The 14,467-nt window shown below is 40.9% G+C and overlaps 1 protein-coding gene across 1 annotated transcript in view; it reads left to right on the top strand.

Annotated features, from left to right (window-relative positions):
- CFAP54 (cilia and flagella associated protein 54) overlaps positions 1–14,467 on the top strand; it is a 528,182-nt gene that overhangs the window by 460,797 nt on the left and 52,918 nt on the right. Inside the window, exons 62-63 of the mRNA XM_068273664.1 lie at positions 3,447–3,576; positions 7,291–7,389. Coding sequence (XP_068129765.1) covers positions 3,447–3,576; positions 7,291–7,389 — 229 coding nt within the window. The remainder of the gene's footprint in view (positions 1–3,446; positions 3,577–7,290; positions 7,390–14,467) is intronic.

The following is a 14,467-nucleotide window of genomic DNA, read 5'->3' as shown; positions in this document are numbered from 1 at the left end:
CTTTATTTATAGCTCTTGTAAAAAGACATGATTAAAAGCAATTCTGCATGATGATGACGCACAGGCGTTTCGATACTTCTTTCTCAAATCATTGCAGCATCTGACAATACATTACACACCACACACATCTTATATAGGTCTCGAGTGGACCTGATGGAAGACTTACGATTTACATATTCATGAGTGAACTCTACCATAGACTGTGAACACTATCTTTGAATTTTCACAAACAAATCATTAGACATAGTTAAAAACCCAATTTCCAACTTCAATTCACATTTCAAACATTTAAAACCACTCTCCAATGTCTCATCTGCTGTTTTTAGTTCCACGGGAGAAGATTATCATATTGTGGGGCACTCAACCAATCACCAGTACGCCTACAACGTCCGCCTAAGACTACAAAAAAACATCATGTGGATGCACATGAAACTCACGTATTGTGGGCAATCCTTGTTTCAACATTGGCCAGTGTCTATTGACTATAGCACCTATTCTTTCTGACAATACATTGTAAGTAGTAACCAGTGGGATTCTTTCCCTAATATCTGCCCTTCCATTTCTCAGTATGGTTTTCTGTACCCCAAACCTTCCTCTGCAAGCTCTCATATCAAAATCTTTTTCCAAACATATAGCTGGATAGCCCCTGGCCAGAAATTTATATTTCATTTCTTTCAATGTGCCGTTTTTTGGAACTTTACGTTTTTGATTACGCGTCTTTTTCGCGTTTTTTGCGTGTTCCTTTGCATTTTTGTGCGTTTTTTCGCGTTTTTTACGTGTTAAGTGTCGCTTTGTGGACGTTTTTACGCTTGTCTTGACTGGACGCGTACATATGTACGCATGCGACGCGTCAACAGTCTTTATGCGGACGTTGTAGGCATGATTGTGATTGGCTATGACGTACGCGTATATGCGTATTTTATTGCGTATTTTTGTAGTCTTAGGCGGACGTTGTAGGCGTACTGGTGATTGGTTGAGTGTCCCACAATATGATAATCTTCTCCCGTGGAGCTAAAAACAGCAGATGAGACATTGGAGAGTGGTTTTAAATGTTTGAAATGTGAATTGAAGTTGGAAATTGGGTTTTTAACTATGTCTAATGATTTGTTTGTGAAAATTCAAAGATAGTGTTCACAGCCTATGGTAGAGTTCACTCATGAATATGTAAATCGTAAGTCTTCCATCAGGTCCACTCGAGACCTATATAAGATGTGTGTGGTGTGTAATGTATTGTCAGATGCTGCAATGATTTGAGAAAGAAGTATCGAAATGCCTGTGCGTCATCATCATGCAGAATTGCTTTTAATCATGTCTTTTTACAAGAGCTATAAATAAAGAAACTTGAAACTTGAATTTTGGATGGTGCGGACCTTTGATGATTGCTGTGGATTCCCTGTGACTCCAGGGGTGGTCTCTGCACGCCAAACCCATTGGTGCAACAACGCTGGTTCTGATTGACCCCACGCTACGTAGCGTGGATAGGAGGGGTTGGCCCTAGAGCTGCGCAGCCGCACTCGCGGCCAGGCGGACTGTGCAGCCGCGGCCAGAGGAAGCGGCCATTTTACGAGAGGCAAGAGAGCCCGACCCGGGCCGTGGGGTCAGCAGCTGGCCCGGGGGGCTAATGAGCGGGGGGACCCGGCGGATCGGCACGGAGGGCTCAGACGGCGTCCTCCATGCCTTAAAAGGTGAGGCAAGTGATTAACTTTTTTTTAGTAATTTCGCCTCGTAAGTCCTTTAAACCTTGTATTTCAAGTTGCAGTGTAGTAAGTGTACTTGAAAATAATAATTTAAAACGAGCCCCAAGTCAATAATGCAGTATGCTTGTTTTATAAACTTTACAGCCTTTTTTATATTCAAGCATGTGATTCCTAGTATCCTATATAAAGCTTATGCTTTTACAGTGTGCTTATATTAATAGTAAACAAGTTAATTTATTTGTGCTGGTCTGCTGGTCTCTGAGTAAACTATCTCAAATTTTCCCTGCTACCTTTGCAAGGTTAAGGCCCATACACACGTCGGATTTTTCTGAACGACCCGTCGTTTGAACGTTCCGTCGTTCAGTCGTTCGCACGTCAAATCCGACGTGTGTACAGACTATCGTTTGGGTGATAAGACTGGTTTCCAAACCAGTCTTATCACGCGAACGATAGTCCGTACACACGTCTGATTCCGCGTGCGAACGACTGAACGACGGGACGTTCAAACGACCCGTCGTTCAGAAAAATCCGACGTGTGTATGGGCCTTTAATCTGACGCTGTGAAAATGAAATCTTTTTTTTCAACTGCTGATAACATCTATTAACACTTCATACAGTGAATTGGCTGCTGCTCATTTCTACAATGTCAATACAAGCTGTAGATAACATAATATGATGGTGTATCTAGAAAATCAGTAATAGGCATGTACTATAGTATTGGTCAGAATTTCATTTCAGATTATTTTAAATACACTTGTTTATAAGTACACTACCACTTTAATAACCATTTTCACTGGATTATAGGAAAAGTGAAATCAGTATTCAACTAAGAAATGGCCACAGTATAACTTCAGTAGAGATGTTGGCGAACCGTTCGCCAGCGAATCTCTATGGGCCGATACTACATCCGGGTCGCTATGACCCGGAGTAGTACGGCTGCGCTGTGCCGGCGGTGCGCGTCTTTGATCGTGCGCCTGTTGCCGGGCACTCTCTGTGCATGAGCGTAGTACAGGGTGAAGGGTTCGCCCGCGAACGGTTCGGAAACCGTTCGCCAACATCTCTAAACTTAAGGCAAATGTAAAAGCACTAATTATTCTAGTTATATATTCAGTTATATATCATAAAATACTTTTTTAATTTGGCTAGGTTAAAACCTAAATTTGCATCTGAATTGAATGCGAAGTGTGCAGAAAATCTATTTAGGTGCTGCACACTGAGCTGGTGGTCATTTCAGATGCAGCCTTAGTGGTATGCGCTGGCGTTCTCCTCGCTGTAAAACCTAAATGTGCATAGAAGGATCGATAGTGGGAGGATGAGACTGTGCCATGAAAGCTGTCCTGCTGACCTCATCAGTGTGCTGCTGCCATTCACAGTCCAATAGACAGGCTAGAATTCTGGCGAGCTTGAACTTTGTTCTAGTAAAGTGGAGAAAAAATGATGGATCTGACTGTATTGTCTTGCTTGATTGTCTAGAATCTGTGATTGTTTAATTGTCAGGACAGAATTATGAATCTTTTGCATGTAAAACATTTTATATGCACTGTATTTCAGCTGTGCATGTAACTGTTTTTCCACAGAAAGCAATTTCTTCTATGGTAAATCATTATTTGCAAGCACTTATGGCTCCATTTATCAACAGCTCAAGATAGCTCAAATCTATAAAAATAACATAACTATTTTGGGGGGAGTCATTTTAGTTGTACTTTTGTGGATTTCATGCAAATTCTAAAATACTTTAATTTATTTTAGCCTAATGAGGAAGTCTTACCTGGAAATAGCACTAATATATCTTCACATGTCCAGCATGGACACAGACAAAATGAATACTACAAGCTCAAGGACCCTGAAATCTCTGAAAAGTCCAATTACTAAAGCAAAGGTAATACTGGTGTGGAAAAAGTGCTCATTTTGTGATTATGATTTAAAAACTCTGTGGGGAATTATTAAACTAGAACTAAGGCCAAACTCCAGGCAGAGTTTAATCAAGGGCCCTTATTCAATTAACTTTTTTCTCCTAAGCTTTCTCCTAGGTGATATTTTCACTCCTTATTAATGAAATACCTTTTAAGCTACCAGCAAGTAATAAAATACTCAGAATAATTCTGAGAGTACTTTTTCACCTACATTTTGGTACTTTTTCAATTGAAGAGTGCTGAAAAGTTATTTGAAACAGAAGATGAAAAATTATCTCCTAGGAGAAAACGTAGGATAACAAATGAATTGCGTAAGTATATTTAACCAGTTCAGCCTATCTGGACGAGCTTCCTCGTCCAGATAGGCACTGCTGCTGCCGCCGCCTCATGCGCGCTGTCGGGCGCGCCCCCGCACGCGCTCCCGCTGCCCGCCGCTAGCCCCCCAATCAGTGAATGGGAATATAATTCCCATTCACCGATCTATCTTCCCCGCAGAAATACCGACGCTTTCTCTCCAGAGAGCGCAGTATTTCTGCCCCCAGGAAACATTTCCACTGCTTTTAAATTCCTGGATGCGAGATCGTTCGCATCCAGGACTTTTTTCACTGTGGCCATCTTGTGGCCAAATAGTAAACTGCACCACAATACATTTTTAATAAAAAAATATATATATTTTACATTTAAAATTAACAGTTTCCCTCCCACACCAAAAATTACCCACATACACTTTTTTTATTAAAAATAAAAATAAAAAATACAATAAAAAAAAAAAAAACAACAACATAAATAGTTACCCAAGGGTCTGAACTTTTTAAATATGCATGTCAAGAGAATATGTTATTATATTATTTAAAACTATAAGCTTATAAATAGTGATGGACGCAAATTGAAAAAATGCACCTTTATTTCTAAATGAAATATCGGCACCATAAATTGTGATAGGGACATCGTTTAAACGGTGTAATAAGCGGGACAGATGGGCAAATACAATACATGAGTTTTAATTACGGTAGCATATATTAATTTCAAACTATAATGGCCAAAAACTGAGAAATAATGAATTTTTTTCATTTCTTTCTTAATCTTCCTGTTAACCTCCCTAGCGGTATGGACAGAAATGTCCGTTCAAAAAAACATGCTGTGAACAGTATAAACATGCATACACATCAATACTCTCCTGCACTGTATACTAGACCCTTGCTTGACACATTTTGGCAAGTTACAGGAAAAAAAAAGTTTTTAAAATAAATTTTATCACTGTTTGCACAGAAATACTGGGGAAATTGAACGCTGGGAAGGTTAAAATAGATTTAGAAAAAAATAATTCTTAGCAAAATGTAGCACCCAAAGAAAGCCTAATTAGTGGCGGAAAAAACAAGATATAGATCAATTCATTGTGATAAGTAGCAATAAAGTTATAGGCAAATGAATGGGAGGTGAACGTTGCTCGGATGCATGAGATTTTCGGACTGCGGTGCTGAACCGGTTAACATACAGTATATCATTTTATAAAGTTTATAAACATTAAATATCTTGTCTCTCCTCCATACCATCAAGCATCACTGCTTGATATGGTGCTCCTTTTCTGGGAAACTTGCACTCCTAAGCCTATTGGTAATTTCAAGCTAAATAAGCCCAGTATGTCCAACTTTCTGGGCTACAAAAGTGCAAGTTGTAGGGTTTTTTTGTTGTTGAAGTAACTTGTCATTCTGGTTTAGGAGTGTGGTGGGTGAAATCTACTTACTTTTTAGTTTATCATAAGGTGGGCTTTGCAAAGAGTGTTAAGTGTCTTTACTGTGCTTGTTTTATTTATGTATTTGTGAAAATATGTGTTGTTGTTTTTTTTCAAACAAATATTTCAAAGAAATTTTTTCTTTTTTGGTCTAGCTTCTGGATTGACAGGTTTTAGGCACATATTTCATAAGGAGAAAGCTGACTTAAAGGACAACCGAGGTGTCATGATGAAATAGACATGTGTCTGTACAGTGCCAAGCACACAAATAACTAGGCTATGTTCCTTTTTTTTCTCTCTGCCTTAAAGAGAATCTGTACTCTAAAATTTTTATAGCAAAAAGCATGCCATTCTATTCATTATGTTCTCCTGGGCCCATCTGTGCTGTTTCTGCCACTCTCTGCTGCAATCCTGGCTTGTAATTAACAGTTTTAGGCAGTGTTTACAAACAAACTAACCAGCTTGTGATAGGCTCACATAAGCAGAGTGTGTGAGTCATACAGAGCCTGCAGGGGGCCTGCAGAGGGTGTGTATCGCTTCTATCCAATCACAAGCAGCCCTGCACATTCCACACATTCCAGCCTTAGCCCGACAGAGCTGACAGAAGGAAACAGATTAGATCATATAACAGAGATAACACAGCCACTGTGCAATTAGGAAAGGCTGCAGTAAGCCAGAGCACATTAGAACAGGCAAAGGAACTTATAGGATAGAAGAACTAAGGCTGAACATTTTGTTACAGAGTCTCTTTAAAGAGTTAAACATCAGATTTGCAATTGACAGTTTCTATCTGGGTCGGGACCGGGTCAGACTATAGCATAACCCTCACTGATAAGTAATTAGAGCCATAAAATACTTTCCTGTCAGTAAATGGCTTCCTGGAGCAGGAAAGAGATAAAAGGTTTAATAATTCATAGATTTGAGCTCTAGCATAATTCAATGAAGGTGTTATTGAGCAGAGGCAATGATCCAGTAAAAACTTAAAAACTAGATTTAAATATAAAGTAAAACTGTGGGATTTCTAAAAAGTCATTTTTAGGAGGAGGAGAATAGATACAATTGTTTTTCTCATCAGTTTATTTTCACTTCGGATGTCCTTTAACCACTTCCACACCATGAAATTTTATGCTGATCTGTGCAGCGTGGGCTCTCCAGCCCACAGCACAGATCAGCTAGCAGCCAGGGCGATCAGACTTCCCCCCTTTTTTCCCCACTAGGGGGATGTCCTGCTGGGGGGGTCTGATCGCCACCGGCTGCTTGCGCTTGCGGGGGGGGGCTCTTCAAAGCCTCCCTCCGCAGCGCTTCCTGGCCTCCTTCCCCTTCCCTCCCTCTCCCTCCCCCTGTGAGCGGCGCAGGACGGAAATCCGTCCTGCGCCTGATGGGATAGGCTTTAGCCTATCAGATGCCGGTGATCCCCGGCCAATCAGAGGCCGGGGATCGCCGATCTCCTCTACGGCGCTGCTGCGCAGCAGCGCCGTATACATGTAAACACCGGGGAAGATCTTCCCCGTGTGTTTACATTTACCCTGCGAGCCGCCGATCGGCTCGCAGGGTGTTCACGGAGACACCCTCCGGGAACTGACATGGAACGGCCGCTCATACGAGCGGCCGTTTCCATGGTATACACTTCTGGATTCAGGGGCGTGTATATACGCTCCGAGAATCCGGAAGTGGTTAATAACTTCTGTAGTAAACAAGTCTGTAATGTTACAAAAGTGACTGCTACATTAAATCTGTTATTCACATTTTCAGTACACAGACATGAAAAATGTTTACAAAACTTGCTAGTCAAATGTGCAGGTGAAGCTTGCGCCAAGATTGAATCATTCTTTTAAGACATATTTTCTGATTTAAGAAATCAATTTATAGAACTAAATGTTAAATGTAGAAGTACCAGACATTCTCTGCTTTTACATATCACATAATAACTACGTTTTTACCTTTTTAGGCAGATAATGTGGTGGAGAAGGATGTCAGTGAGAAAACACTCAGTCAATTGGAAATCTACAGATTGCTTGCCTGGATTGCAGTACGAGCTGCCACACAGGTCCTTGTCATACTTTTAATTTGTAATATTTTTTTTGTAACTGAATTATTTCTGGAAAAAAAATGTGCGGTATATAAGTAGTTGCTTAAAGAGAACCTGTATCATAAAAAAAAGTTCACCTGGGGCATACTCACCTTGGGAGGGGGAAGCCTCAGGGTCCCAATGAGGCTTCCCCCTCCCCTGTAGCTGCAGGCAGTCCAGCGCAGGCTCCCCCGAAGTGTCCCGGAATCCTCCCTCGACAAGCCTGACAATCGCTGATAAGCGCTGATTTACCGAGGAGGGACGGGGGAAGCCTTGATGGGATCCGGAGGCTTCCCCCACCCCAGGTGAGAACCCCCCAGGGGAGGTTTTTCTCAATACAAGTTTTATTTAAAGAAGCACTATGGGGAAATTAATGACATTTTAATACTAAAATTAGTCAGAGATTTAAAATCTGTTTCCAGTACTTTTTAAAAATGTGTAACAGTAAAATTCATTTATTTTTAACTGTGCATCATGCATTTTTTACAGATGGTTTCCATCTATTTTAGAACATAGGCATAAGAACAAGACAAGAAAAATAACATTTATATTGCGCTTTTCTCCTGGCGGACTCAAAGCACTTGAGCTGAAGCCACTATGGTGCGCTCAGCAGGCAGCAGCAATGTAGAGAGTCTAGCCTAAGGACTCCTTACTGAATAGATGCTAAGAGCCAAGCTTTTAACCCAGGTCTCCAGTGTCAGAGGCAGATCGCTTAACCATTACATTATCCAGCCACAGCGGTTGCTGGCATCTAGTAGATACACGTTACCTCTGCTGTTCCTGGGTGCGCTGGGAAGCTGTTGAGGTGATCCATTGCGGAGTGGGAGTTATATTACTGCAGCTGTATGAGGCCTCCCCATGTAGTGATAAACCTTGCCCACAGTCCGTTGGTAAGAGATGGAAACCGTCAGTAAGAAATACATTATGCTCAGTTACTTTCCCAGTACTTCCAGGGGCGTAACAATAGACCCTGCAAGGGATGCCTCCGCAGGGGGGCTCAGAAGCCACAGAGGGCCCGTGGGGGGAAAAGTTTGAGAGACTGACAGCTAAGGGCATGGAGTGAAAAAATGTATTCTGCTCTCGCACCATTGTTATATTGACTTCATGTGTCCACCACACAGATAAGGACTCATACACACTTTGGAATTTGTACACTGTCCCTGCTCCCTAGGGTTCGTAAAAAATATCTGTCTCACACTGCAGCTAAGTTCTGATGTCTCTATGTACAACCTAAAAACATAATAGTCACATTTTGAAAAAAAGTTGTAGACTTTCCCTTTTCAGCAATTACTTCAAAAGGATTCCTAGATTCTTATCACGCACAGGGCTAATGACCTTATGGCCTCTAATTACTTTTACAACACAATGTAGTGGAGATTGATGTCTTACTGTTGCTGCTTCATTGAGAGCTTGTTGTTTCAATGAATTCCAAGATCCCGTAATAACAGTATCAATCAGTGACATTCTGAATGTTTTGCCAAAGTTACAGTGAATGAATACTATATCTTATGTTCAGCATGTCATTGTTGTTCCTCCATATAGCATGTGCTCTCATGTAGTAAAATAATAAGGCTGTGTGTGTATGTATGTACTGGGAACAGGGAGGGACTTGTCAGCTGCAAGGGGCTGGAGGAAGCCCCGGGTAAGTAGATCTGGGGGTAGCATAGATTGCCTGATGTTTCCTTTAAGTCTAGGTGTTTTTATCTGCATGAAGAAAACACACTGGTCCTCAATTTTCCTGTGCAGAAAGCGTGGGGGGTGAGGGGCCTCATCCAAAGTTTCGCAGGGGGGCCCAGTGATGTCTATTTACGCCCCTGATACTTCCTTGAGGATATGCACCACCAGAGATTTGTTTCTTTTTCCTTCCTCTCTTAACAGGAAGATGTATACAGACTACTCCTCGATTTAGGGAGTTTTTATTTTAATTGTTGTTTTATTTTACCTTTGAATGTGTGTTCTTTTAGAAGGGAATGAAGCTTCATGATTAATGTTCTCACCTAGAGTTCCAAGTTCTAATCCTACCCACGTCACTACAAGCTCAGAGATACAGTATACGTTCTCCTTATGTTTGCACCTGTTTCCTCCAACATCCCAAAAACAAATGGCTGGGTTTTCTGGCTTCCGTGGAAAAAGTGGTCCTATACCATTGTAGTAATGTCAGTTGTGAGCCGTGCTAAAGGAAAGTTAGTGATATGAATAGATGAATGTACTTGACGGTGTCCTCTCCTCCTTTCAAAGCGGGGTGACGCCCGCGGAGCTGCTGGGAACGTTTTGAGGGGACCATTTTCCTTTCTTCAGCTGCGCTGCCCGGTCTCTCCTTGTTCCTTCCTGGGCTAAGTATTTTCCTTTGCACACTGTTATCCTCTCATGCACTTTAGATATAGGCTGCTCCTATGTGTCATTTGTTTAGCAGTCTTCCATTTTGATTGGCATTATTCACCTATTTATTAATTGCACTATTGTGGTATATATATATATATATATATATATATATATATATATATATATATATATATATATATATATATATATATATATATATATATATATATATATATATATATATATCTTAGGTTTATTTATTTTTCTATGCATTATACACTTTTGCACTTTACTGAACCCGGGTTCAACCATTGATGAGCTCTTTTTGATGCCCACCAAGGTGATTGACTTGTATCTGCTAATAATTGGCCTATATTAATATGTATTAGAGTGTTACACACATATATAGTGGCATGTTACAACAATTTGCATAGGCCTTTTTTTATTATAGGGCAGGATTGATTGCAGCTGAAGTATATGGGATCATGTGGTCTGTTTTAAGTGATTTTAATTCAGTTGAATACTCATTGTATGTCATATATGTACAATTTGAAATCATGTATTAATAAATATTGTTATACTTTTGAGTGGTGCTGTCCTTATGGGCCTTCTTTTCTCCTAGTTGCAATGAATAGATGAATGTACTCTCTAAAGCATTTTGGGAAATGGATTAATACCAATATAGATTAATAATAATATTATATTAATACATTAATAATAATATGCTAATAATAATAATTATTATATTATCAATGAAAAATGTTGTTGAGTTAGTTCGTAAGCAGGATAAGCTATATAGTTCTTTTTAATTGGTCTTTTAGACTGAACAAAGAGGCTATTTTTATTTATTTATTTATTTTATAGAATAAGCACATTCTTGGCTATTTGGAGCTTGAGGTGGCTGTGAGATGTGAACTTTTTTATACTGTGAAAATCTAAGATGTATTGCTTGCAGGTTTCCAGGTGGTCCCCCTATCTGGGGGCAAGTGTAATCTTTCCCCTTGACTAAAATAAATGTGGTTCTGACTTTTGTGGGGATAGCCAGCTGGCTAGCTTTACTGAGTGGATAGGGTGGTTATTAACAGTTCATTTATTTTAACTGGAAAGTACCTTTAACCATTAGGCGTATGAGAGACTTTAATTTTATGAAAAATGTTTATTTGGGGAACAAAAGAACGGGACTGTGGCTGTCTGTAGTACAGCCTTGATAATGAAGAGTTTAATCTGGCAGTATGTTTTCTGCTTTCCAGACAACTTTTTCCTTCTTAAGGGGCCCATACACCTAACGATTTTCCCGCCGATATACAGCCGTTTCGATCACAGTGATTGAAACGGCTGTGAAATCGCCGCGCACACCGCTGACAGAATGATGGATTTCCGTCCGAAATCCATCGTTCCCGACGATCCATCCATGTGGAACATTTTTTTAGAGCGCCGGCGGGTCGGGAGTGCGTCAATAGCGGCGTTCGAATGCCCGACGACCGACACAATGCAGTGGGTTCACATTACCTGCTTCGCCGGCGCGAGTCCCGCTGTCACCGCTGCTCCGTCTCCGCGCTGGTCTGGTCTGGTCTTCGGCATGCTTCACTTCTTCCTGTGCGGTGGAAGTTTAAACAGTAGAGCGCCCTCTACTGTTTAAACTTCCTGCCGGGCAGGAAGAAGTAAAGCATTCCGGAGACGGAGCAGCGGTGTCCAGGGGACTCGCGCCGGCGGAGCAGGTAATGTATGCGGGGCGGAGAGCGGCGGCAGCACCACCACCACCACAGATTGTGAACGGTTTCAGGCTGAAATCGGTTCACAATCTGTTTGCAGTAAAGGTGGCCATACGATCTCTCTCTGATCAGATTCGATCAGAGAGGGATCTATCTGTTGGTCGAATCTGATGGCAAATCGACCAGTGTATGGCCACCATTATAAGTATTTGCAAAAAATATGGCAAAATAGAAAAAATATGATATTTTGAAATTATGGTTTTACAACCCCAATTCATAATAGATTATGGTACATACATATTTAATGTTCCCACTGCAGTTTTAAAGATACACAAAAAGAAATGATAGCACCTGTCAGCCAGAACATATCCTTAAATATTGCTGTACTGTTTGCCAAGTAAAGGAGACTTTCTGTAACCTTGACATCTGAATCTTTTTAAGTGAAAGTAGAAAAGGGTTGTGGCTTCTTATGAACTAGTGATAGCAATGAAGACATGTTATCTTATTTTTAGTGACTGCTTTTCTCTCCATATTTTTCTCTGTACTCACAGGTACTTGTATGTTTTCAGTAAGTGGCTTTCAGCTTTTCCTAATCTGTTATTGAGCAGAGAGGGTTAGTGCTGAAGTGTTTATGTACTTATGCTTTAAGTGTGCTAAAAGTGAGACCCTGGTCAATAATCCACTATACCTGCTTTAATTACTCTTATCTTCTTTTCAAGAAAATGCAATGTCATCCTCAGTATGTATAGTAGGAGCAGTTTTTTGCGCTTATACCTTCAGTTGTGTTGTGCTGCTTCCTGTTATTTCTACTGCTTTGTAGGTAGACCCCTTCCTGTTTGTACATTGTCCCATCAACCTTGTGCAAATGTTATTAGCATTTCAGAAAACACTGAGTGTGGTAGTATGAACAAATAATGAGGCAGTTTTGTTGTCTAACCAATAGGCATGACACACACACTATAATACAATATTCATTTGAGCATCAATATAAGTTTAGTAGACATCTGTAGTAGTCTGAAGACCTCTTTCCAGAAAACAAAAAAAGACACAGCGACCCCAGGAGCCCTGTATAGTATAGTGTACGTTTTTTATTTGTAAACACTTTAAAGACAAGTTTCACAGGTCTGTAACTTGACCTGACTAGGAAACTGGCAAGGACCCACAAAATACATTGTCTTTTCAGTGTTTAGAAATCAAAAGCATTGTTTACCTTACCCACATTTCTTGGGTAAGCGATTTTCCTTACTTTTAGACAATTTTTTTTTCCAATAATACCTATGTGAAAGGAAACAGATATTGTCTCCTCAGCAACAAGAGGGAGCTCAGCAGCAATACCCCAATCCTCTAATTCACAGAGATGTGGCTGCACGCTGACATTCCAGACAATGGGGTTGAGATAATTTGTGGGAGTAACCTACTGTTACTTGTGCTTTTACACGAGGGCATCTTAATTTTAATTCCTTGCATGCTACGCGCGCTAGTGGTAGCGTAGTATGCGTAATTAAGCTCAATCAGAGGAGCGCGCACTCAGCGCATGCTATGCTGTGGTAGTGCAGCATAGCGATCACTGGTAACTTGCCAATAACAGTTGCTCCACTCGTCCCACTCTGAGCCCTTTGGGGTCGTCCAGTGGCTTTAAAGGACGTGATGCTTGCACTTTGATTGGCCCAATAGGCTACCTGTCACCTGGCAAGGAGCTGGCGTAAGTTACCAGCACATGCTATGCTGCACTACTGCAGCATAGCGTGCGCTGAGCGCACACTTCTCTGTTTGAGCTTAATTACGCATGCTTTGCTGCCACTAGCACGTGTCCAGCACCTTCTGGGCACCACCATCTCAAAAGACCTAAGCTGGCAGGCAAACATCACCTTAACGACAACCTGTACTGAGTAAAAATATTTAAAATAAACACATGAGGTAACTTCAAATGAACATTACATAGTTACCTTGCCATCAGTTCCTCTCAGAAGCTCACCATTTTCTTCTGACAATAATCCCTTCCAGTTCTGACAATATTTTGTCAGATCTGAAATATGTCAGTTGCTGTCAGTAAAATATCAGTTGCTGTCAGTTATAGCTGAGAGGAAAACTGATGTACCAGGTAATGTCCATGTTTCCCTATGGCTCAAGTGGGCGATGTTACAGTTTAACTGTGTGCTGACCAGAAAGCTGTTATGGGTAATGGCCATTTTCAAAATGGAGGACGAAAAATTCCCTTGATCACAGTGAACAAACAGGATGCGGGACAAGAGAAAGACACTGAGGAGTAGATTACATGGAAGGTAAGTATGACTTGTGTATGCTTATTTTGACTTTTAATTTTCAGTTCAGGTTTTCTTTAACCCAGAGGAAAGCCCAGTAGAGGCTATTCTTCCTCCACCACCTGAAGAAGAAGTGAGGACTGCTGGCAACCTCTCACACCCCTCACGTCCTGGTCAGCTCTTTTCAAGCAGGAGGTTTCCGGCCATCTCCACCAGAACTTTGTGGCATAGAAACTCCTTCCCTGCTGCGGTCAAACATCTGAATTCCCTGGGGGAGATTCCACCGCCAGCGCCCACCCCTGCCACCTTTCATCCCCCAAATTGATTGATTGAACTATTTAGCGTAACACTGTGTTTGGAACTGTACCATGTTTATTTAATTTCAATTTGCACTACTGTTTATTTAATTAGTATTTGCACCTCTGTTCATGCTGTTCTGTTAGATGTTGTGGCTCACTGCCTCATACGCTAGCCCCTTTGTCTCTCCATTCCACTCGTCATCTAGTGTCTCTATCATCTAGATTGTACGGGCAGAGTTCTCCCTCTAGTGTTTCCTGCTTTTGCTCTACTTTATCATATGGACATGGACTGGCATTGCTGATGTTTGAAACCGCACAAGAACTATATGTATTATGTGGTTTTGTTGTTGGATGCTCTGATTGTACAGTAAGTTGAACTACTTGTGTATCTATGGTTCCCACTGTAGTCTTTTTTTATACTGTGTACAGCGCTACATAAGATAACAATAACAATAATATTTAT

The sequence above is a fragment of the Hyperolius riggenbachi genome, chromosome 3 (genome assembly GCF_040937935.1).
Source record: "Hyperolius riggenbachi isolate aHypRig1 chromosome 3, aHypRig1.pri, whole genome shotgun sequence".
Taxonomy (NCBI): Eukaryota; Metazoa; Chordata; class Amphibia; order Anura; family Hyperoliidae; genus Hyperolius; species Hyperolius riggenbachi.
Note: the sequence above shows the minus strand (reverse complement) of the source record. Positions and strands in the feature narration are given on the sequence as shown.